Source organism: Leptodactylus fuscus, chromosome 5 (assembly GCF_031893055.1).
Source record: "Leptodactylus fuscus isolate aLepFus1 chromosome 5, aLepFus1.hap2, whole genome shotgun sequence".
In the NCBI taxonomy this organism is placed as follows: domain Eukaryota; kingdom Metazoa; phylum Chordata; class Amphibia; order Anura; family Leptodactylidae; genus Leptodactylus; species Leptodactylus fuscus.
Window position 1 is genome coordinate 195229046 of NC_134269.1, and position 25583 is coordinate 195254628.

General features: G+C 41.1%; 1 protein-coding gene across 2 annotated transcripts in view; it reads left to right on the plus strand.

Annotated features, from left to right (window-relative positions):
- ARHGAP26 (Rho GTPase activating protein 26) overlaps window positions 1–25583 on the plus strand; it is a 229047-nt gene that overhangs the window by 30138 nt on the left and 173326 nt on the right. For both annotated transcript variants that reach the window (XM_075275014.1, XM_075275015.1), the window contains exons 2-5: window positions 14999–15094; window positions 15786–15847; window positions 18920–18991; window positions 20268–20369. In XM_075275014.1, the coding sequence (XP_075131115.1) occupies window positions 14999–15094; window positions 15786–15847; window positions 18920–18991; window positions 20268–20369 (332 nt within the window). The remainder of the gene's footprint in view (window positions 1–14998; window positions 15095–15785; window positions 15848–18919; window positions 18992–20267; window positions 20370–25583) is intronic.

Sequence of the window (25583 nt, forward strand, 5' to 3'; positions counted from 1 at the left end):
GTCTCCGCTTTCAGGTTTCCGTCTTCTGCCGGCAGGAGACAGAAACCCGGCAGACAGTGTCTGCCTGTGAGCATTTTGTGGTCTCCGCATTGAAACCATTATTTTTAACTGGACACAAAGTCCTGCATTATTTAAAAAAAAAATAACAAAAAAAAGCCCGGTTTTGCTGCAGAGACCACAAAACGCTCACAGGCGGACACGTTACAAACCCATTCAAATGAATGGGTTTGAAAAGTGACTGCCGGTTTCCGTCTCCTGTTCAGTTTCTCGGGCAGAAGATGGAAACCTGAAAGTGGAGACTGGGGCGCAGATGTGAACCCGCCCTGAGGGAGGTTTATCAACTGTATAAAGGTTGATGATAGCAGCCAATCACAATGCAGCTTTCACTTCATATTCTGGTCTTGAAAAGTGAAAGTGTTTTGTTTTCTTTCTTAGATTTGCCCATATGTCTGTAGGCATTTATACATTTGGCTATAGACTTAAACATCTGGGTGCATGAACAAATACCACAAGAAGGCCCTGAAATGCAGTGTGTGCTCATGGAGCCATCCATCTTCTGTCGTTGGCTTTAATCCTTGTGTGACATAACGCTTGCGAGTAGCGCACGCGGTGTTTTCTCCGGAGATCATCATTAAATGTTGGAGTCTTCCTAGTTTTACTCCTGTCTTTATCTTTGGATTAGTCTATAAGCCAGGACTTTGGTGCAGACCACAGTTGTTTGGGATCTTCCCTACCACATAATTGTAGATCTGCCTCATAAGTGTTCAGTGTTTACGTAGAACTTGGCGAGCCAATCTAAATACAACTACTTGCGTAGTCTGTTCTCACCATCTGCGTCTGTCTATTAACGTTCCTTTATTTTACATTTACCGTATCTTATGTAATGTGTATCAGAGAGGGAATCCCTTCTTATACAGTAGCCGCCACCATGCTGTCTGTAATATAGAGGCTAGGTTTCTGATATAATGTTATTACTGAGTACTGCCACAGGCGGGTCTCCATAGTTCAATAGCGTTGACAGACCTGGCTCCCGGCTGTCATGGTAACTTTATACTCACGTGACTTCAGCTTGGGGGGGCTATTTGTGACCAATGCTGGGGTCTCATCTGACTACAGTATCTGAGATGATAATAACTTTACATAAATTAGAGTCTCTGAACATAGACCCCGCTGTAACCACTGCGTAAAACAGCCGAGATTCAATGGTTATGGAGCTGAGTACGGCCATCTTTAAAGACCCAGTATCCACTTCACGTATATGACAGCTGTCTGGAAGGGGTTAAATAACATTTTGTATACATTAGAATTAGAAATAGTTATGTGGAGCTTTATATTACAGTAGGTGGCTATCAATGGTATATACTTCCGATTGGGTCATCCTTACTAGTGGGGTTCCTCAGGCCCTGTTCTTTTTAATATATTCCTAAATGACCATATATAAGGTTTCCATTGTAAAATATCAATTTTTGCAGATAATACAGTAAAGTGATCAACACACAAGATAACAGTATAGTGGACCTGGATAAGTTAGAAGCTACAGACCCTTTAAGACAGCCGGTATTGGTATTTGTATGCACCAAGTACTGTAGATTGAACTGGACACAGAAGCTTTTACATGTATTTGTTTTAATGAATGTGGACATTTACGCAGAGAAGTATGTATGTATGTATGTCTTGTGTATGTAACGTTCCATTCTGTTTACTGCTGCTTTGCATTGTGTGCATTGTCTTACAAACTAATGGCAATGAAGGATCTATTATTGATCATTTCTTGTCTATGTACTTCAAGGGGTGGCTTTCAATCCCCCAGCATGGCATGGGTTAACCACTTTTCGTAATTCTTTCATAAGCAGGAATAAATGGTATTGCTTGGTAATCTGTTTTTATTCCTCTCCATTGACTAAGCTCTGAGCTATGAAGTATGAGTGGCAGCCAGCGACGCTTTCCAGGAAAGAACTCGCTATAGAAGGCCAAATGGGGCTGGTAGGAATGGGCCTAATAAAGGGAAGACTTGTACATTAGAGGATGTCATTGTGTATGGCCCACGCCGTGACACCGCACTAAGTCAATCCCAGAGATCTGTATGGCATCATATCTTATCCTTGACTACATGCCAGAGGCATTTGTGTCCTCACATCCCACTTCCATACAAAGTCTATATATACAGTTTGCAGTACTTTCCATATTAAAGGATTTCTCAGACTATTGTAGATGCAGGAAATTACGGAAAATAATAAAACAAACCTTTCTCACGTGTGACATCTGCCGCCACCCCAGTGCCAATGCTGCGCAGCAGAGATGAGCGAATACTCGTATCGGTCGAATACCACGCAGGAAAATTCCATTGAATTCAATTCAAAAACCTCCTCGTGCTCCTCGTCCTGCTACTTCCGGAACTTGGAGGATCCCATGTGTCGAACAATGGTTTCCATGGAAACCGGAACAACATTCCCATTTTTTCTATAGACTATAATGATATTCGATCAAATACTACTCGCTCATCTCTACTGTGCAGGTCATTGTTTTACTGACTGTGTTACGTACATTCACACAACCACTACCAGTCTGTGGCCTCAGTGATAATACTATACATTTATGTACAGTGCATCATCGCTTCAGGAAAATAGACAGATTTTATAATTTTCTTAAGTTTTCAGCCCCCTTGGATTGAAACTGGAGGTCTACCATTCCCTCACATATTAAAGGGGCTCTATCAGCAAAATTCTGCTAATAGAGCCCCACATATGCATGAATAGCCTTTACAAAAGGCTATTCAGGCACCATAAATGTTATATTAACCCCCGTCCCGTTTTTAAATAAAAGGATAAAAACATATATGCAAAACTTACCTAAACGTGCACCATGGGCGGAGATAAACAATGTGACGTCAGCTTTGGGCACGCCTGCCTCTTCTGTCTTCTTGTAGTAACGCCCTCTGGTTCCATGTCTTCCGGCTTCTTCTCTTCAAATCCCTCGCCATTTTACTTAATGGCAGTTCGCGAGTGAGCCTGCGCAGTAGCGCTTCGGAGGGAAGTGTTCCTACGCAGGCACGGGATTTGAAGAGAAGAATCCGGAAGAAGACATGGAACCAGAGGGCGTTACTACAAGAAGACAGAAGAGGCAGTCGTGCCCGAAGCTGACGTCACATCGTTTATCCCCGCCCATGGTGCACGATAGGTAAGTTTTGCATATATGTTTTTATCCTTTTATTTAAAAACGGGACTGAGATTTAATATAACATTCACGGTGCCTGAATACCCTTTTTAAAGGCTATTCACGCATATGTGGGGCTCTATTAGCAGAATTTTGCTGATAGAGCCCCTTTAATAGCTTTGTATCCAGAGGTGTACTAAGGCTCAATGATGAATATTCTGTCACTCTCCAAATCTTTCTGAACCTGACTATAAACTGCTGGTATCTTCTCATGTAAAATGCTGCATAGCTTCCCCTTTGGAGAGACAAGCATCCTGTTCTATCATTCCCAGCTTACATACACATCCATCATGGAAAATTGGAGTTTTGATGTTGTCCAGACGTCAGGAAGACACTGTGCTGTTCCCTCATCTGTCTTGTTTACATTCCTACCAGAAAGAACACATATGTGTTTGTGAGTTTCACGTCAAGCCCATGGTTACCTCCCAGTCCCTACTACTTGTACACACAGTATGGTGCCAACAGCTTTCATCTTGTCCTTTAGGCTATTTATGGCAATTTGTTTACCTGAAACAGGTATCGCGCAACCCAAGGTTACCATGTCGTCCTGCTACGTCATACGTTATGTAAGTGAATTGGGCGGCATCTCCAGTCATAGAGGTTGCCGTTCATCCCAGTTTAGTTAAATGGCTTGCAATGTTGTTGGAGGGCTTTGCAGTCTTTAGCTGTGTGATGTCATGGACAAAATAGCCCTAGCCCTACAGTGCTAGGTCAGAGGTGGTCAAACCTGGGAGGCAGTGCAGCAAATTTAGCTTTATCTGGTAATGTCCCGTAGCCCTTTTAACTTTGATAGTGCATCCTAATGTTGTTTTTTTTTTTTTTTTTTGTTTTTTTTAAACACCCCAAAAAACATAAAAAATTCAGCAGTAATTTTGCTATAAATTTTTTGTTACGAACCTGGTGCCATTTGGTGGCTTTTTTTTTTTTTTTTTTTTTTTCTGCAGTGAATTTTTTTAGGCTGAATTTAATCCATAGCATATTTATCCCATGTGAACATATCTTTTTCTTATACGTACACATTTTTGGCTGGCTTTGTGTGTTGCGCTAGGCAGCGTAATACACAGACATGTAGCTTTCAGTTTTTTGTTTTGTTTTTTTTTTCCCCCCTGCTGCCCCTTTAAAAGAGCTTATGTCAAAAAGTTGTTCCTCTATCTATAGGAGTCTCAGCAGTCAAGCCCTCACCAATCCTGAGAACAGGGGTCCCATTATGCCAAATGTGGGTGTGACTGTTGGTGGACAATGGTGCCAGAATTGTACATTGGAGGAAAAAACTGTTCTCTCCTGGTGGCAAAACCTCTTTAGGCTAAGGCTCCATGTGGTGTCCTGCAGCAAAAAAGCGCTGTGGATAAAGTTGCGGCTGCAATGCAACGCAATTCTTCCCGCAGCGCTTTGCACAGAAAATTTGTAGAGGTTTGCCCTGCGGACGTTCTGCTTCAATCAATATGGAAACCACCAACGTTTCCGTGGATAAAATTGACGTGCTACGATTTTCAAAACCGGACTGCGTATTTTCCCACAAAGTGGGGATGGGATTCGCTATGTTCACTTTGCTGTGACTGTAACACGCCACTTTTTTTTTTTCTGTGGCGTTTCCACTGTGGCGTTTATGACACATGGGATCCAGCCTCAAGTAGTTTGGCTTTTAGAGGACCTAGCCTCTTTTGTTTGGCTATAACATTTTGTCTTTTTAGATTTCATTTTTAGTCCACTTCTGCCTTGGTTCAGAGACCTGCGGAATGTGACAGCATCAGGGTGAGTTTTTGTTTGTTAGGTTATGAGGTTTCTCTTTAACCATCTAGATTTTGACCATCTCTATGTAATGCTCCAGTAAGCTGAGGGTGAGATTTCCACCTCCTATTCAGCACCAGAGCTGTTTCACTTGTTTGTTTGTGAGGTTTCTGATCACAAACGCATTTACTAAGTATTTTTAGCTCCGGACAAATTACACAGTTTGGACGGACGAGACTGCAGGTGTCCAGCTTGTTATGTGACTCAGTCTCTCCGTTCTGCTCAATGCATTTTCTCTTGCCGCTTGTTTCTAGTCTGGAGATGTTTTAAGGAGAGGTCGTGCATTCTTCTATCGCACCCATCCTTGTCCCACTCACACTTTTGTGGATGGGTTTGTTTTTGCATTGACGCTTTATTCAGAATTAATATTCCATTAATAATGAAATGGCTTCTCAATAGTGATTAGGCGAAGGAGTTCTTTCAGAAATGATGTAAGAGTGATGCCATAATACCTGGGATCACAGACATATGTTTTGTATTAAACACTTATAGAGTGTCTGGTAAGGGTCAGATCTTTGCTTTATGTGAAAATATAGGGCAAATCCTTCTCTACACCAGGGAAACTACCAGACTCTGAAAACACTCCAAAATGTAGTTAAAGGGGTACTCTAACTTGAAGCCCCCATTCTCTGGGAGACTGCTGGAGATAGCAGAGTACAGTCTTTGGTTATTTCTCCCATAGACAATGAATCATAGGTATCTGTATGGATATAAAGCTTTTCACCACTTTTAGCCCCATACCTAAAACACTGACTGCATTATAAACAATATAACATACCCAAACTACAAAGCCCTCTGCAATGGCATTGACCACTTGTTACCACCATGTATGGTGCAGAAGACTTTGTGCGGAGAGTAAACTTTTTAATTCCGATGACTGAGCGGTGTGAAATATTTTCAGTTTTTAGGTGCTCAGTACCCTCACTTCTTCTTTTCTCTTGGTCTAGGCCAGAACAATATGAAGGCTTCTTCTATCTATGGCACAGCCTTGCATAGTGTTGCTTGCATTTACACAACTAGGGCTGGGCAAATCCAAATATAACCAAAACCGAAAATTGTCTTCATTAATCTATATGAACTTTCTCATTTCAATTATTTCACTTCTTTGTCATCCTGACTCCCACTGCCATTGGCTAAAGTATATGTCACTAGCTCTACACTATCCACTCAGGATTGCAGATATGAGATCACTGAAAGCAAAATTCACTGGTATAGCATATAAATTGGGGGACGTACATGTAATAGAAGAGGGTCCTAAAATAATTGTTCAATAATCGTGATCAAGGTCATAACAGGGACATCCACAGATTGTCCCTTTTTGTCAGTCACTGCTTATTATTATTATTATTGTTTATTATTATTACTACTACTACTACTAATAATTAATATATATATATATATATATATATATATATATATATATATATATATATATATTATTGTTTTTAATCTCCCCAATTCAGGGACTCCTACCCACTATATTATAATTTTACCTGGCCAATGCAACATTCAGCAAATTACAAATTGATAATAATTGGTCTTTAATTTGATATTAAATACTACCTTTGATCACATTTTATTTTATGGAAGCAGGGACGTAGCCACAGGGGATGCAGCGACAGCAATCGCTACTGAGCCCTGAACCCTGATGGGGGGCCCCAAAGATGTCTTTGCCCCATATAATATACCATTATTCTAAAATGCACAAGGTAGGTAGGGGCACTATTAAAAATTTTTGCACTGGGTTCCAGGACATCCAAGTTGTGCCTCAGTATGAAAGTGAGATGAACAATAAAGCATGTTAGTTTTATATTGAAGGTTCTTACAGATAGACCACATACATCACTGTAGCATCATATGCATCATAAGCATGGTCATGTTACCTAACTGGGAAAAAAAAAAGCGCATGCCTGAGTTTGCGGCAGAATGTAGTCGGGTAACAGTGAGTAACATCAGTGTGTCATCCTGTGGTGCTTTCACATCTATGGGGGCTTCAGCAATGAGCACGAGAAATCTCAGTGAGGTGTGTGTGTGTGTGTGTGTGTGTGTGTGTGAGAGAGAGAGCAGGGAGGATGCTGGTACTGCTGCTGCTGCTGATGATGAAGACGACTCATCAGCTTCCCTGCTCTCTCTCACACACACACACACACACACACACACACACACACACCAGACAGTGCTCACTGAGACTTCCAGTGCTCATTACTGGCTAATTAGCATATGAATAAAAGCAGGCTCATTCAAAAACGACTGAAGGGATTAATTTATAAAAGGTATGTGTGGAATAGCCTTTTTAAAGGCTATGCAGGTATGTGCTTAGTTAAAAATGAGTTTTCCCAGTGATAGAGCCCCTTTAGTGACTCACGGATCTTGCACTCGCACGGCCGAGTCTCTGCTCAGTCATGTGAATGTAACCTTTAGTTACATTTTACAAGTTGTGAGCACAATTTCTAAATGCCAAAGAGGATTCATTGGCTCCTTTCATTCAATCAATTGCAACATTGGGATCTTGGAACAACAAGTATACATGGCATTTAAGAGGTTAATTGATACATTATATTTCTCATTGTCCTGGCCTTTACCTGTTCTAAAACTGGAGCCCTCTTTTGTGCTCCACTTTCACGACTGGTTAAACTGGCAATTCTGCTAAGATCTCAGTTCTTTTGGCATCTTAAGTTACTTCTTCCCTGCCTAATACACAAATCTTGTCTGCTTTAGATCTCGGGAAGGAAACTTTGAGTATTTTACAAAAACCCAATTGCACATGAATTAGCTAAATCCAGTTGTGACAGGTGATGTAGCATTACTCGATGGTGCCAGTAGATGACTTGGATAAGGCAATAAGCCTTTTTTGGGTTGTGACGGTGAAAAAATTGGAGGTGATCTGGGGAAAGTATTTTATGCAGACACTGAGGTTCCAGCTTGGCTTCTAGAAGCTGGAAAATACAGTTTGTATCCAAGACACATTCCCCGTTTCACATAACTCCGACTAGCTGGAACTCACTTGGATTGTTAAAGTGTTAAATAAAGATGGCAGGTTCTATTCACTGATGAGAAAATTGTGGCGCCCTACCCCGACACTTCTTCATAGATATATTAATAAGTCTAGGACAATTGACTCTATTTTACAGTATAGCATTTATTAATGTATGCAGATACAGTACTAACTTTGTATGGCCTACTTTTGAAGGAGTATACTGTGAATCTATGGTACTACTGAAGATAGCAGAATGCTATAACTATATCGATTAGGCCCAGTTCACATCTGCGTTCGGGCCACTCTGTCCCCCTCTCCACATGAAAAATGCAGAGAGAAAAGTCCTGCAAGAAGCTCTTTTCTCTACGCATTTTTCGTGCGGAAACCACTTGGACACCATTATAGTCTATGGGGTCTGTAGGTTTCCTAAGGTAAGGTTTTTATGCAGATTAGGTTTCTGTCCGGGGGGGTTCCCAAGTGGACCCCCAAATGGAAACTCATGTGCAGATATGAACTGGGCCTTAGACTGTGTGAGTAGATAGATAGATAGATAGATAGATAGATAGATAGATAGATAGATAGATAGATAGATGGGCATGCTCGATGTTGCCAAGGAGAAGACACCGTGTGATTCAGGTGACCCTAACCTGTCTTCTACTGTGCTTGACTGATATGCTGGATTCTGGTAACAGACTCCCTTAAAAGGAGTCTATCACCTCCCTAAGCACATTCAACTGTTGCCACCATGTTACAGAGCGCGGTACACTTTTTATATTTAACTTAATAACTTTGAAGTCTTATGAAAATGAGGCAGTGGGTGCACTGAGGGCGGGGCCTACAGCCCTGAGAGCCCTGCTCAAGTAGGATTTGTGATGTCATAGCAGTGGGAGGATCAACTTTCACTACATGGGGCGGTACAGGGACCTGAAGGCCCGCCCCCAGTGCACCAACTGTCTCATTTACAGAAGACTTCAAAGTTGCCTTTTCTCAAATTTCCATAAGTGACTGGTATAACAGAGGTCATTGTAATGTGTTCTGTTATGAGCTTTGGGGAAGTAGATAAGGAGACTCGCATTAGGGAAGTCTCTCCTTTCTGTATTACAACCTGTCTGAATCTTCTTTCTGACTCCTTGGTGCATGGCTATGACTTGTCAGGTAATATTGGTTTGCCCCTAGTGACTATATGTGTGTGTATATATGTATTTCTCTGTGTCCTCCCCACAAGATGTTATTTTAGCTTAGTCTGCTATGATTTCATCCTGCACTGCTGTCATGTATCAGGAGTCAGACATTCCTAATTCACTGGTTTCCATAGTTACTTACTTCAACACTTTGTAACTGGATCTGCTTTTTTATCAACCTGCCGCTACACCGAGACCCCTATGGCTGGAGTGGTGCCATGATGTGTCCTTGGTGCCGTCACGGATGTATATGGACACTGCAGTCGCACCTTGGACTTTATTGGTTTGGGATCTCTTCATAGTTCACTCCTTTTTAGAATAGATATTAGGTGGACCAGTACCAAAGCTTTTATCGGCCGGGATCCAGTTTAATTAAATGTCTGCTCGGTCTCCTTGTAGTCCGTAGTCCAAGTTATGGTGGCAGAGAGACAAATGAGTAAAGTCCTGGTGGGCTGCATGAATAATAAAGGCTGATCTGGATGAGATTTGTGATGTTGGAGAGCACGTTGTTTGGAGAGGCCTATCCAGAGTACAGTTTTTGGATAGGCCTCTTGGCACAGACTAGAATTGTACATATCTACTACGCTATATTCTATGTGATGAAAAATCATGGAATTGCTTCATATTTCTAGTCATGTCAGACTTGGTGTTTCAGCACATGTCACAAGACTTTTGCCTCCCACCACCTTCTGTCAACTTCTCGTATTCCCGTTACGTGGCTTCCTATCCTAGTTTCCATATTACACTTCATTATCAGCTAGTGATGCCCATATGTTACACTGATCTAAGAGGTCTCTACCCTTCAAGTAACTTATTACAATCTGTTTAGTACATCTTTTGTATCATTGGGGTAGTCACAGACTACAAAGAGACCCCGTGCAAAAACGGTATGTGACCTCCCTCCCTACAAACACTGCAGACATGCTTTGTATACAGTACATACCAGAAACCTATACACGGGATTCGTCATTAACAACGGAGGCAAGACTATTACACCCAGATTGAGACCCAGAGACTTTGGAGGCCAAGCGATCACTGTAAACTCTTTTTAGCAAGGTTTCCCAGCACAAAATTGCAAAAAGCATCACACTGTCTCCACTTACATACTATACCCTGGTACCATCTGTTTTCCAGCGTTGCGACCCACATTTACCCAGTATCTGTATAATTAATAAGGCATTCATTAGACCACCTTTATCTATTTCTGCATGCTACAAGTAGGCTGCACCTGTAGTAGGGGCTTTCAATGTTTCAGTGGTGGAAAGGGGCAAAAACAGGCCCACTGTGTATTCTAACCCCTTTCTATCATGGCCAGCATTTTTTCTGAGCCATGGTAGCTATTCTGCAGTATCAGACTAGATGAGCTGATATTTATATCGCCCGCACACCAATTGTCCTTCTTTGGACCTATTTTTTTGGTAAGTCCAGTCATCTAGCCACTTTAGTTTGATCCCTTGTCAGTTGCTCAGTTCATTACCCAGAGGTATGGAATGGAAAGATTGTGATATTTTGTCCTCACAGTGACTACATTTGCTCACTCCCTGCTTGTAGCTTGGCTCAGTCCTCCAGCTCATCGTCTTCGTATTGTCTCCTCCAGGCACATTGTGTCTTTAGAGAGTAAACAAATGTTAATGACATAAGAACCTGTTTCCGTACAAGTACAGTTCCTTTCTGTGGCTTGCTTGTAGTGAGCTCTTTTTCAGTTTTCAGCTACCCCCCCTCCCCCAGGTTATGAACACATTAGAGACTTAATAATATCCTGAGTCTTATACTTGGGGAGAGATTATTATTTTACCTCTTTTTGTGGAATTCTTGCCACAATCCCTCAAAAAGTCCCAAATTATCTGAAAATCTGCCAAGTCCCCACGAAGTTGTTTTAAGTAGGAGACTAAGGGCAGTGGCCTTGCATGAAAATATATTTTCCAAACCGATGACAGATGAAGAAAGTTTAGCCCACCTACTCTGAAGAAGCTCGATACAGTAAGCAGTGATCTTGCGTCTTTAGGTCAGGAACACTCCAGAGCTTAAGTGGAATGTAAAGGAGAAGCGTACAGATGTCAGTAATGGATTAAGGAACAAACCTCCTATAATCCGGGCTCCTTGCTTAGGAGTTGCCTCCTGTCAGACTGTGTTGAAGCGCTGGTATAATGTGTAATAGATATCAATCCTCTCTATACACTGCCGTTTGTTAGAAACCAGCATGATCATTTTATATATATATTTTTAAAAATGTACTTCTTTTTTTATCAATCCTATCTGTATATAATATATATTATTATTTATTATATTATAAATGTGTAAGTTTGAATGGATTTCAATGAAATTTGGCACACAGATTGTAACATCGATTAAAGCATAGGATACTTTTTATCCTGGTAAATGTCATGGCTTCAGGACTGTTATGAATTTATGTTCACATACTATATTACACTGCTCTTATCTCAGCTTCTGAGAAAGTCAGGTTTGTTATCTCTCTGTGTAAACACACGCTAACCCTCAGTGGTTTGTGTACATGCATTTGCTTATTATCTGATCTGGTCCAGGCACTGCTGACAAACTGGAATGGGCAAACACCTTTAATCCAAATTGGCAGTTTGCCAATTTTCAACATGCCTGGAAAAAAAAAAAAAAATCTAATTTGTTGCAGACAATGAAAACTATGAAAGAAGCCAGACATCACACAGTTCTCCTCAAGCGGAGCTAAGGGGGATTATTGACGCCAATAACAAATGCATTATATGGCGTCGCAGTGAGCTGCTGAGATACTGGAACGATCACGGCACAGTTCGAGGAATGAGTTCAGCTGGCGGATCATCAACGCTAACAACACACTCATTATATGATGTTCCAGCGAGGTGCTGAGATGCCGGGTATGGTGTGAGGAACAAGGTGGATCATCGACAACGCGCAGACGAAGTTGCGGGCAGAGGCTAGTATATTATATAGTGAAACTTCTCCAAAAAGAACATATCTGTCAGAAGACCACCCCTTTACCCAGACCACTTATTCAAAGGCGGGGTTTTCTTTCAAAAGACCACCCTCCAGAAGACCACTTTTTAATGCAATTTTGGGTGGCGGTCTCAAAGAGGTTTTGCTGTGTGTGCGTGCATATATAATAAAACTAGCCTCTGCCTGCGACTTCGTCTGCGTGTTGTTGATGGCGATAATTTGCATATATGCAGCAAATTGCTGCCGTTGATAGTTTGTCCGCGCCGGCGTTTCGGAAGCTATCAAGCTTTCCTGCTGCTGAACTTGTTCCTCACACCGTGCCTGTGATTGTTCTGGCATCTCAGCTGCTTGCTGGGATGCCATATAATGAGTGTGTTGTTGGAGTTGATGATCTGCCTGCTCCGGCGTTTTGGCAGCTGTCAAGCTGGCCTGCTGCTGAACTCCTTCCTCTCGCTGTGCCCGTGATTGTTCCGGTATCTCAGCAGCTCACTGGGAAGCCAGATAATGAGCATGTTGTTGGTGTTGATGATCTCCCCTACCCCCCTAAGCTCCGCTGGAGGAGAATTCTGTTGACTTCTGACTACCTTCATAGCCGTTGTTTTAGAATTTTGCGACAAATTAGATTTTCTTTTTCCTGGCATATTAAAAATTGGCAAATTGCCAATTTGGATTAAAGGTATTTTCCCATGTATATCAGCACTCCCTGGAGCAGATCAGATAATATGCAAATACATGTACACAATGGACTCAGGGTTATCTGTGTGTTTACATAGAGAGATAACAGCCCTGGCGTTATCAGCTGCTGCCAAGAGCAGTGTAATATAGTATGTGAACATAAATACATAACAGTCGTTAAGCTGTGTCATTTATTGGGATAAAAAGCAGCCCATGTGTTAATCCAGGTTAAAAACTATCTATGTGAACAAATTTCGTCCAAATCCATTCAGCCATTTTTGCGTGATCGAGTAACAAACTTTCACGTTTATAATATCAGTAGGATGTATAAAAATATAATTTGTTTATTTTAAGGTTTACTGGTTGTCCATAGCTTTATTTTGCCATCTGGAATGTTGACTGACACGTCAGAGGAGATAATCTTACAGGGGTAGTCCAGTCTTAGACTTGATATGCCTCTGGGGCCAGTACATATCTCCATAACTGACCCCTGGCCCTTTCCCTTTTGTATGTGGTGGCTGAGCGTCTGTAAGCAACTGTGCAGACTGTGCTGCATGTAAGTGAATAGGGGTTACAGTCCTCCCACAGCTGCAGGGGACACACGACGTAACCTATTATCCATGTGTAGTTTATAGTTCTTTGATTATTTTATAGTGAATCTGCATGAAATCTAACATTGTTCCAAATGCTGGAGGCTTCTGCCGCTACTCTTTGCATAGTTGTACCTCACAATAGTGTCTTTACAGACGTCACAGAGGTTTATAGAGGACATTTTGTGTGTGATAATACACAGGAGTCCTTTCCTAGCACTTACCATATATGCCATACATGTAGGGCAATGCAGGCACTTCATTTAAACAAGGTGCCTGCTCAAAAACTAGGTGAGTGCTGCCATCTCCCATGGCATCTAAGGGGTTGAGTACTTGCCGTACCGGCTCCCAAGGGCTATGGCAGGCCTCAGTAGTAATACATGACTGTGAGCATAGACTGCAATACAGTACCTACGTATGTCTATTTATTGGCATTATTCTAATTTCGGCTAAAAGTACTAAGGACTCTGCCCGAAAAAAATGTTGTCTCCTCTGCTTGTGGCTGATTTTAGTGGAAAATGGTGGTAGATTTGGTGCGGTATTATATGAGGAGCCCCCTCCCCCAGCAATAAGTGTAACCGCAAGCTATAAAAGTACGTGAATTATGTTAATGTTAATTTTCTTTGGCTTTTGGTAGACCACAGGAAGGTGGAATGTCAAGTGTAAAATTCCCAGTAATATATTATGCAACCTTGACACCGCTCCCTGGCTGTCTATATTGTCGGAGCCTACGACTGTGGATAAACTATGCAATATTAGACAATACAGGCCTCTGTAGCATATGCTGGTACATGCTTGCTGGTGTTGTATAGTGATACAGAGAAATTAATTTTGTCTCTTTCAGCTCCATCCGCTTCCCATCAGGTTGTAATCACTTTTTTCTATCTTCTGTAATCTGCCTTATTTGTTACCATATTTTTCTTTTTGATTTGCAAGTCTGTGGATGAAATAGTCGATAAAAATGATTTGTTAGGGCAATTCAGTAAGCTCCTGCCAAGTCATGTCAAAGATGGGAATCCGGATATGATGTCCTGACCACCAGGCCTGGGTGTTTTTGTAAACCGCCAAATAATGCTGTTTCTATAAACCCCATATGTAGAAATGAGACTTAGAAATGGTAAGACACAGGGAGGTATACAGTTTACGTAACTCATGTTTACCTCTATGGGACTTATAGAAACTGTGTAGAACAGACTCATTTGGTTGTCTCTGTAGCCTCAACCAACTCCGTGGCTTCAGCCATGAAAGATTGAGATGAGAATAGCCTTTTAGGCTGAAGCCCCACGTTAGGGAAACTCCGCTTTTTTGGTTGTAGATTTTGCTGTGGTTTTTTTTGAGGCAAAGCCAGGAGCGGATTGAGCAGAAGGAAGAAGTAAAAGAACTTCCTTTATATTTCCCATTCCTTTCGTAGCCATTCTTGGCTTTGGCTCAAAAAAACACAACAAAATCTGCAACAAAAAAACTGCATTTCCACAATGTGGGGCCGTAGTCTTAACGTTTGAACCTGGATAAGCGGTGCAGCGTTTGTTTTTTTTGTTTGTTTGTTTTTTTTAAATAAAGTTTGCTATATTTAAGTGACTGTATAATATAATATATTGTAAATTCATCCTTCTCTTCCACTACAGCTCTGTCATCTGCAAAAAGGAAATTTGCTGGTTCACTGAATGAATTCAAGTTCCGGTGCATTGGTGATGCCGAAACTGATGATGAAATCTGCATTGGTAAGACCCGTGCATATGTGTATCCTATTACTCCCCCCCCCCCCCCCCCGCTCCAAATCTGTCTCCAACAAAGCCACTGTCCATGGTGTCTATTTCTTTTTCTGGTGGCCCATTCAGACTTCCTTGGATCACTGCCCCTATGTCACTACTGTCCTGCAGTTCCAAGTATTTATTTACCTTTTTACATTGTTAATGGGTTTTTACATCGGCATCTCCATCATCGCATAGTTCCTACAAGCATGCTCCATGTTTGCTCAGTGTTATGATCCATTTTGGACCATACTTTTAGAACATACAACTTGTGCCAAACAAAAATACCATGAAACTGTAGATTTCCATGTTGTGATAGCTTAGTCTGATCCTGCCAACGACCTCATCCCTCCAGCTGGCAATGCCAATTGTAAAGTTATTCATAAATCTGTAGGATGACTGGCACAACGCAAACTTAGAAGGAAAGTTCATAAAAATGCAATTGATTTACTAAAACATATAAGACATAAGTGGTAATGGGTCCTCTCTAAAGGTTGAAGTTTATCATGTGTCTATAGGGTTAAACCCTTTTTGTTGTAATATTAGAATTTTGTACATTAGCAAGTTAATACCAGTAGTAAGTGTGCTGACACATACAGGAAGTTATCAGTACTGCTGCTGTTTGCTGTATTGTTCTTATTTCCTCCTTTGACTTTTTCAGCCAGGTCTCTGCAGGAATTTGCTGCTGTATTGGGGAATCTTGAAGACGAGCGGATGCGGATGGTGAGTTGTCTAAGTGACATAAGTCATTGTCCAAGGGTATAAAGACAACACATGTTTAGCAGGTGTCTGTGCGGGGGGTGCAGGATGAGAGTTACTCATTTTTCTTGTTATGTTACATGGGTAAAAATATCATTTTCAAACCCCTATTAGATAATCTTGAGGTAACAGAGGCAGAGTTCCAGTTTAGACTCTTAATAGCCAAAGAGAAGAAATACAAAGACTTAGCACGTGTTCTTGTGCACTTTACATACATTGGCCGCTCATGTGTGCATGTTTAAAGTGTAACTACCTTTATTAAAGGGGCTCTATCATTGGGAAAAGTCATTTTTAACTAATCACATCCTTGTATAGGCTTTAGAAAGGCTATTCCACACCTACCGTTAGTATGTAAATTACCTCAGTGGTTTCTGAATAAGTCCGTTTTTATTCATATGCTAATTAGACTGGTGCACGATGCATCATGCACTCTCTTTGCTATTGTTTCCTATGGGAGTATACAGCACACGCTGCTGCTGCTGATGACTCAGCTTCCTGTTTGCACACACACATAGGAGATAATAGCAGGGATGAGTGCTGCTGGGAACTTCCTGTGCTGGCTGGAAGCTCATTAGCATATGAATAAAAATGGGCTCATTCAAAAACCACTGAGGCAATCTACATACTAAAGGTAGGTGTGGAATAGCCTTTCTAAAGTCTATGCAAGGATGTGATTAGTTAAAAATGACTTTTCCCAATGATAGAGCCCCGTTAAACTATCTTAACTTCCTATTTAATAGAAAGCCGACTATAACACTCTACTTAGCAACCCTCTAACTAAGCTGTTAAGGGAAAGTCCATTCACTATTGTATTGTGGACATGTAGAGCTGAAGCATTTTCCAAAGGGGAGATGATTAACACTTCACATGGCTGTATCTTTGGGTTTATACCACCTAGAAAAATGGTTCTGAGATCTTTTGCTTACATATGATTCCAAGATATAAGTACGGTACTAGCTATAACTGAACCTGAGCTATCACTAGTTAAACTCTCAGTTGGGAATGTGAACTTAATATGTAGCAGTTCATGCTGCATATAAAATCATTTCCCCGACTGTGTTTTTACCTAGTGATATCTCTAATTATTGTATAGCTAGTATCTTGGCAGTATATGGAAGTGGAGAATCAACTTTCTTATGATGGCAGAACTATTTTTCTAGCTGGTATAAAATCAGAGATACGGCCATTTGAAGTGACCATCCCCACTTTTGGTAAGACTCCCTGGTAGTGCTTAGTTAGATTGTAAAGTTCCCATTAGCAATGCTCTGTTTTCTATTAAAAAGAAGTTTGATAGATTAATAAATATAAGTAAAAATGCCGGCACCACTCGACACTATATAAAACAAACAAACAAAAAAACAAATTGGAAGATACACTTTAATGCAATATAAATAATAGACTGTTAAAGAGGACCTTTTATGTCCTCTGGGCCTATGTGGTGTTCTGTGCCCCCTGCTGAAGAGCTGTGCCATTACCGTAGCTCTTCAGTGTCAGAAGGGCGTTTCTAACAGTCAGTCAGGAACTGACTCACAGTAGCGTCTATTGCTCTGTACTATGAGAGGGGGAGCGTTCCTTACCACCCAGGGATGACGCTGAGCAGTGAGGAACGCCCCCTCCCCTACTCCTTATAGTACTTGTCCATTGATGAGTACTGGGTGGCGTTCCTCAGCGTCATCCCTGGGCGGTAAGGAACGCCCCCTCTCACAGTACAGCGCAAAAGACGCTACTAGTAATCTAATGCTATTCAGTTCACAAGATTATTCCATCTCCTTTTAACCCCTTCTCGACATCCGCCGTAATAGTATGTGTGCACGGGCTGAGAGATTCCTGTACTCTTCAATACACGTGTATTGCAGCGTACATGCGGTTAAGCAGTGATTAGCAGATCACTGCTTCAATCCCCCATGGGGACAGAAAAAAAAGTTATAAAAAAGTTTAAGTTTAAAATAAATTATAAAAAAATGCTAAAAGCAATGCCAGTGTTGATATTTCCTTTTACATCCGACCCAGAAAGAGTTAATAAAATGTAGTCAATAAGTTACAGGCACCCCAAAATGGTGGCATTGAAAAGCACATCTAATACCGCAAACTCCAAGCCCTTATATGGCCACATTGCCAGAAAATAAAAATCTAGCTTGTACAATGTGAAGACAAAACCCCCAAAAGTCGCCAAATCATTAGGACATAAGTGGCTGTGACTAGAAGGAAATGTATAAGCTGTGCGAGCGTTTTCAGGGGACCCCCCATATTTAGAGCTTATGAGAGAGAATATACCAGCGCAGTTTCTGTATAAATGGGAGATCAACATCAAGAGATCTGTGTGCTCAAGCTGCCCTAAAATGGCAAATGACAGAGTACGGCAATTTCATTTTCTGAATTTCTGTGTGTTTTTCCTGTAATGTAAGGAGCGCTGCAGTTTGTGCTTGTAGCAGGTTATGGCGGCTGTTTTACAGATTAGTACTACACTTGTGTATAATGTGGGTGTATGCAACCCCTAACAAGAGGCTTCTTATGCACGGAGCTATAATAATAAGTAATTAGGGTTAATGAAAAGTTTGCTGCTTGAGATGGTTTGTTTGCTCGGTGTATGTGAATAGTTGTCTGACTGGTTACCTAAGGAAGTAAAGTCTAGTGTGGGCATTTACTGTCTTTGCAGGTTGTTCTTATGATGTAAATGCCCATCTTTGTGATCTGTATGTGACCCAAGGATCTGAACTTCCGATAAATTGTAGCTTAATAATCGTTTGGTGCATTTTAGGTTCCATTTCCCTTTCAGTTTATTCCATGATTTCTTCTAACTTTACAGCTGGTATCGGACATAGGCGCCTATTACTAGACGTACATACTAGACTTACAATTAGTATTAGGTGCACTACTAGGGCCCTGATGCTTCATCTTTGTGTGACCACATGTAACAGCATATTGAGAGTGACACTGATACTGTTTTAGGCTGAGTACATTTGCCTGCGGGAACTGTACATGACACCAGTTGGGAAAACCTCTCCTGACAGGTTATTTTTATCGATTTCTTTTCAGATTGAAAATGCTGGAGAAGTTCTCATTACTCCACTTGAAAAATTTAGAAAGGAACAGATCGGTGCAGCAAAGGTAAAAGTGTTTCTAATTGGTAAAGCGGGTATCTGCTCCAATGCCATATCCTAATAGACAAAAGATGGTGAAGCTTTATATATATATATATATATATATATATATATATATATATATATATATATATATATATACAGTATTTTCTCCTTTCTGTACCCTATGAATCCATATCTGTTATGTGCTGCTTGTGCTATCTGCTTGTATATGGTGGTCTCTCCCTATGGAGGGATGATATCCCGTTTACCCTGTCTAGAAGCCTCTAACCTCTGCTAGGTCAGTCCTCTCTACGCCAAACTGACGAGATGCAATAACATCGAAACAGCTGTCCTCGGCTGAAAGACTGTACCTGGTAAAAGCCCAACATCATTGCAAGCAAAGGCACCTGGGAAGGTCGGGCATGATGTTAAAGGGAGTGCCCTCTATTGGGCTGCATGACTGAGGCTCTGTCTTCCTAATAACATCATGGACGAGAGACTTGCACATTCTCAGGGAGTGCCCTCTATTGGACTATATGACTGAGGCACTGACTTCCTAATTACATCATGGAAGACAGATTTGCATATTCTTCCCATGTAAACATTTGGACACTGTACAGTCAGACTGCCCTGAAATAATATAATGGAAAAGTAGAGCACACTATATAACAACATAATAAGCAGAAAAGCTGTAAATCGTTCTCTGTGCATTAGGTCTGGCCAAGTGAATAGGTTATAGGGTTATAGGTTAGGCTAGATTGACCAGATCCTGTCAACATTTTGCTGCCAAGGGCATGTTCAGACCACTTCTTTGGAGCTGTTTTTGTGCCTTTCTGCTTTAAAAAAAAAACAAACAAACAAAAAAAAAAATTAACAGCTGCTCAAAAAATACCTGAATATTCTCCCATTGACTTCAATGGCAGTCGGCTAGCGTTTTTCTCCAGATGTATGTTTGTCAGTGCGCTAGCTGAGAAAAAAAAACAAAAACCTGGTATACTTCTCAGAAAATCCCATATTTTGGTGCAAAAACAAAACCCCTGATACCTTAATTAGACCCCCAGAAACCGGGTGGGGTCTTTGTCTGTTGGCAGACGTCAATAGTGAGTGATACGGCCAGATGGACAGTTATTGAGAAAAATATGGCTATATGGCAAATATTTAACTGTGTATATTACGTAGAGGTTAACCCCTTTCCATTGATAAATCAGTAAGTCAGGCAGCGGCCCCCGCAATCTATCTCAGGTTTTGTCCAGATTCTCCAGCATTGTGCTATAACTTGGTGTTCACTCTCGTTTATAAAGGAGGTGAAAAAGAAATATGACAAGGAGACTGAGAAATACTGCAGCGTTCTGGAAAAACACATGAACCTGTCTTCCAAGAAAAAAGAGGTTCATCTGCATGAGGTAAGTAAAGATTATGGTCTTTTAGACCTCCATAAATATTATCTCAAGACATGCCTTATTCCTGACTTGTGAATCTTACTGATCACTAGACTCTTAGACTGGTGACACAAATGTCATATTTCACTGCAGTGGAATTGTACTGAGCATGTGAGATTTCAGCTCCTCTAAGAAGCGCAGCACTCAGACATAACAAGGTATTGGAACCGAGACTCCAGAGCTGATGTTTTCTAAGGCTGGTATCGCATCTCCGCTAGGGCTATTAGTTGGGGTACCCGTATGGATGCTTGAGAACCGCTTTTAGACGTATACTGAGATGGATTAAGTCACAATAGGGCAGACTGAATCCAAGGAATTCAACTTTCCACTCCACTTGACCTACTTTCCACAGGCATTTGTTTTTTTGAGCCAGATAGAAAAGCGTAATTGTCAGATCCATCGGGAAAGTAAGCCGAGAGGTCTGCTTCAAAGTGAACCTGTCATAAATACTTCTGTTCTGCAGCATCTCGTCTTATAACTCTACATTGTGCAATTTCTCTTATTCCTCCTAGAAATTATTAAAGAAATACAACTGGTTCTTAACATTGCTACTGTCAAAGGGGAGTGTCCCTGCATAGTCTGACCGCCACTGATTGGACAATACCAGGCACTAGACACACCCCCTCCATTGGGAACGCCCAGCTGTCAGTTTAGCAGGGAATTTCTTGGAGAATTGACAAAGGAAAAAATAAAAGCTCCAAAGAATAAAAGTAGGGGCCCCCATTAAATTGGTGCATACATATCTAATGCTGTAAGAGTACATAAAATTCTATGTGTGCAAGCTTATTGGTTGTGCACAGGTGAGTTGTGCTCGCTTGTTTCTTTGTAATGCATGCTTGAGGACATTTCATTTATTTTTTTTGTCCATATTGGTTTTCCAATGTATTAATACCCTGGCAGGACACAGGACAGTCAATAGTATGGGAGCCCATCTTTCTGTGACTGGCATCTTACAAAGTGCTATGGATGGTTCTTAGAGCAGTAAATTCTCATACAGGTGCCAGCCTTTGACTCCCTAATCCATTTCCTGGGGAAAGTACAGTTGTCAGGGCGCTAACTAGCTACTACTACATTATATACATGCTGAATCTTCACTGTCTTGTTGGGATTTGCATTTACCTCTTTCTATTTTCGGTCATGTTTACACTGAGGATCCGCACCATAATCCAACGTAAACCTATGCTATTCTTCTTCAAGGTTCCTACTTTGAAAGGAGTATTTCGCAATTCTATATAGAAGGTTCTTTGGAGTCGTGCGCTATGACCCCACCTCATGCTTTGTTTCTATGGCTGCACAATCCAAGCCCTGATCTCCAGGGATTGTAGACTGCATGGTGACGCTGAGTCAGTCTTCTCTGCTGCTTAGATTTATTGCATTTGTGATTTTAGTTCGCTTTTAACACTAAATTGAATTGATTTATGTGGCAGACAGGCGTAACAATTGAAAACCAGCTAGAAGGTATTCTTCACGTTAAGTGATGTCTGCTGTATTGGCAGGAAGACATTACATTCTCATACTAAGCACTAAGCCCCCTCTGGTGGATTTATCAGGTAAGCACAGGAATAATTCCCATCCATTAGGGGTGATCCCTACTCTTCTAAGACATAAGCAATGTGGTGATTAACCCCATGTTGTTTAGTTCTTTTTGTTAATCCAGGTTTCTCATTGTAGCTGCAAGAGTAAAAGTGCTAGAAAACGCACAAAGTGGCTAATATTATATGTGCTGTAAAGAAACCAACACAATAAGCTGTTGCTATGAAATTGCATATACTGAGAAAGAACTAGAAAAACTTTTTGTTCTTGTTTTCTCAAATTCTTATGAAACTGTATATCTGCATGATTGGGTTGTAATCTATAGGTGTACAATGACATCCAATGCCCTTAGGCTGCCAGTTATAAAAAATGTTGCATGAATGAATAGTGTATGTGAATATAGGAAACTTTTTAATTATCTTATTACGGACAAATGTTTCCTTTGCCACTTTTTAGGCTGAGGTGGTACTTGTATATTAGGCTACGAAGGGGCGTGGGAGGCTGCTGTAAAGACACTCAGATTACTCCATCTGTCCTCTCCTAACACTGCAGTGCGTGTAGATAACAGGCTAGCAGTGCACAGTATGAGGCCTGGTTGCTCCATAGTGTGTGTGATATATAGAGACAAATCTCTATATAAACAAGCCGTCAGATTGAAAATAAGGAGTCGAAGAACAGATAAAAAAGATCTTAATAAGATATCTTACAAAGTTTCTTATATTCATCTGTTCTGTTTATTTATACAAAGCTGTGTATATCTGGAGGTGTTTTAATGCTGTCAATTTCATATTAAATTAATACACTATCGTGACATGCTCTGAAAACCATTGGCATGCTACAAGTCACAATACATCTACTGTATGGCCACACATACTGGATAGACCTTTCATAACAGAATGTAGGGAAATCATATTGTCTTGAAAATCTGGTCTCTCATGACACACACGTCCAGCCAAGAGGAAAGTTAGGGAGGACATGTCTGTAGGATCAGTAGTAAAATTATTCCAGTGTTTGAATAATTGGGCTTGGTATCATTTTAGGGTGATGTTTTAACAGAAGGAATACATATGTCAGTGTAGTACAGAAAGCCTTACGTCACAAACCCTCCTCTTCCTCATAACCTCAACTGTCAGTTCCTGACAAAGTCACAGGATCTTGGGATCTCTTCAGGTCACAAATAGTGTTACTGAAGTGAAATGGATTAGACTACAGGTTTGCTACTTCCAGTAAAGCTTCAGGTGTGGTGAAACCTAGCAACTGCAATAATGTATGTGTAAAGAATTGTAATGTATGGCCACATGTGCAGTTCATTGAACTTCATTGGTTTTGATCTCTTATACCAGGGGTGTCATTTTCACCAGGGGCCACTTCAGCCTCACAGGATACCTTGAAGGGCCAATTTTATTTTAGACATGTATAAAAGTAACTTCTCTTTAACAGTTAAGCGAACTATTAAGGAGTAGTTACATTTGTACATTACTACTGTTACAATCAGCCCTTTGAGGACAACCAGGAAGAACATATTGTTAAAACCTAAGACATTGGCAATGTTACATACCATCTTCATCCATTGATCATTTTCTTAATATAACAAAAATTAAGCAAAATAAAAGTACAACCATTCAATTGTATAGAAAATTACATTTTATCTTACCTGTTTTTCAAGGGAATGGGTCCGGGCTGCAGCTTCATGGGTCACCGCTACAGTGTACAGGTCTGTTTTCAGTGTGTGGCAATCCATACATTGTAGTGGAGGCTCCAGGTGCTGCAACCCTGCTCCCATTCCTTAAATGGGACCATGACTACTTTCAGCGGCCACATCAACTGATCACTGTGGGGTTCAATTTTGGGACTGTCACCTGACCTATCTGATACTGATGACCTCTCTTATGGAATAGGTATATCAAATATCTTCAGAACTAAACAAGTCCTTTAACAGTGTGCTGCACAGGGGTAAGATCAGACAAATACAGCCTATTAAACTTAGTACTGATAACTTTTGAAACTGCTGCCTGGCCTAGAAGGAACCTCAGTGGAGGACACCGCTGCAGAGCGACCTGTTGCTACTTTCGGCAGTATCAGCTGTCACATGGAGCTTCGGTGCGTTGTGCGTCACGTGTCGGTGCTCTGCTGTAATTACCTGCAGGGACCTTTCCCTGCTCAATCAGTAACAATTGAGGCTGAGTGGGGTAAGTAAGTGCTGTGAAAGCCGGCGATGTGCGCTGCTCAGCACTACACATCCTGGACTGGTTCCTCACTCAGTTAATATGTCTTCCTAAGCCAGAAGTAGCCGAGTCATGAACCAGTCTAGGATGTGTAGTGCTGAGCAGCTGATGTAGATGTAAATCTTATGATCTACCGTTAGTGGGCCCCCACTTTCTCACTGGGCCCGGTAATGTCGCCCCCTGTGACTACGCCTCTGGCAGTAGCCAATGAGCGTAAAAGCTCAGTATTTGCTGCTTAGTTACTTGTCTCTGAGCTGCATCCGTCATTTTGGCTCCGTCCATAAACAAGTACCGGGCCGGACAACGAACGTCGGCAGACCCCATTTGGCCTGCAGGCCTTGTGTTTGACAGCCTTGTTTTATACCATGTACTTCCAGCGGTTTGACAGGTGGTACTGTTTACAGTTTTATTTCACTATGCTTTATTGAGATCTTAGTGTGGTGGACAGATCCATGTCAAATTGCTGTATGTATCAGTACAGTTATGATACAGATCTACATTCAGACACATATCTTGGCAGTCACTTGGCTGATGGTTTTTGAGACTGGTAGTGAGTTAATGCCACCTGTTAGTCTCTTCTGGGAATGTCCCAGCTCTAGCCCATACAGTGCACATCTAATCCCCTATAATGTTATTGGCAGCGGTCCTACATTCTTCATTACTGGTGTATATTCCAGTGTGCACAAGAACTCATTGTCTTTCTCCTGTGAACGTATTACATGATCTATTGAGATTGAAGTGTTGGGTGTGTCCGGTCTGATAGAAGTACTGGGATTTCCTAGTAATGGCCCGGTTATCAGGTTCTGGGCTCTCAAAGCCCTGTTTATCAGAGGGTGTAGGTTGAAAATACACTGCAAATCATTTTACTAACCTGGACAAATAATGTCTTGGTCATAATGTGACTTTTTAATCTGCATGAAATACTCCCATAAGGTAAACCAGAACTTTGCAGAGTACAAGCAGTAAGTGCAATGAAGTTCAGCATAAAAAGAATTTTCAGGACGTCTGAAATGTAATGAAGTACGGAATAATTCTTTCTAGAGATGCAAACTAGTGTACAGAGCTTGTGTAGTGTGAACCGTATTAAAGCTCTAGGCGTGTGCTGACATCTAGTGGATAAAGGCAAAATTGCTTTAGAACCAGTTTCTAAAATGAAAAGAAATAGAATGAATAGAAAATATTATATTTAGGGCACACGTAAAAACCGCCTGGCTTATTTAGGTCCTGAAAAAAAAGCTTCCTAATTAGCAAGCGGTTTTTTGACCTTGAGGCATTTTTTTGAAGCAGTTTTTGGTAAAAACTGCTTCAGAAAACACCAGGTGGTTTTCCCCTCTCCTAAGTTGAATGGACTGTAAAAAAACAAACAAAAAAAAAAACGCTAGGCGTTTTTGGTCGAGTTTTTCGCCTCCCATTAACTTCT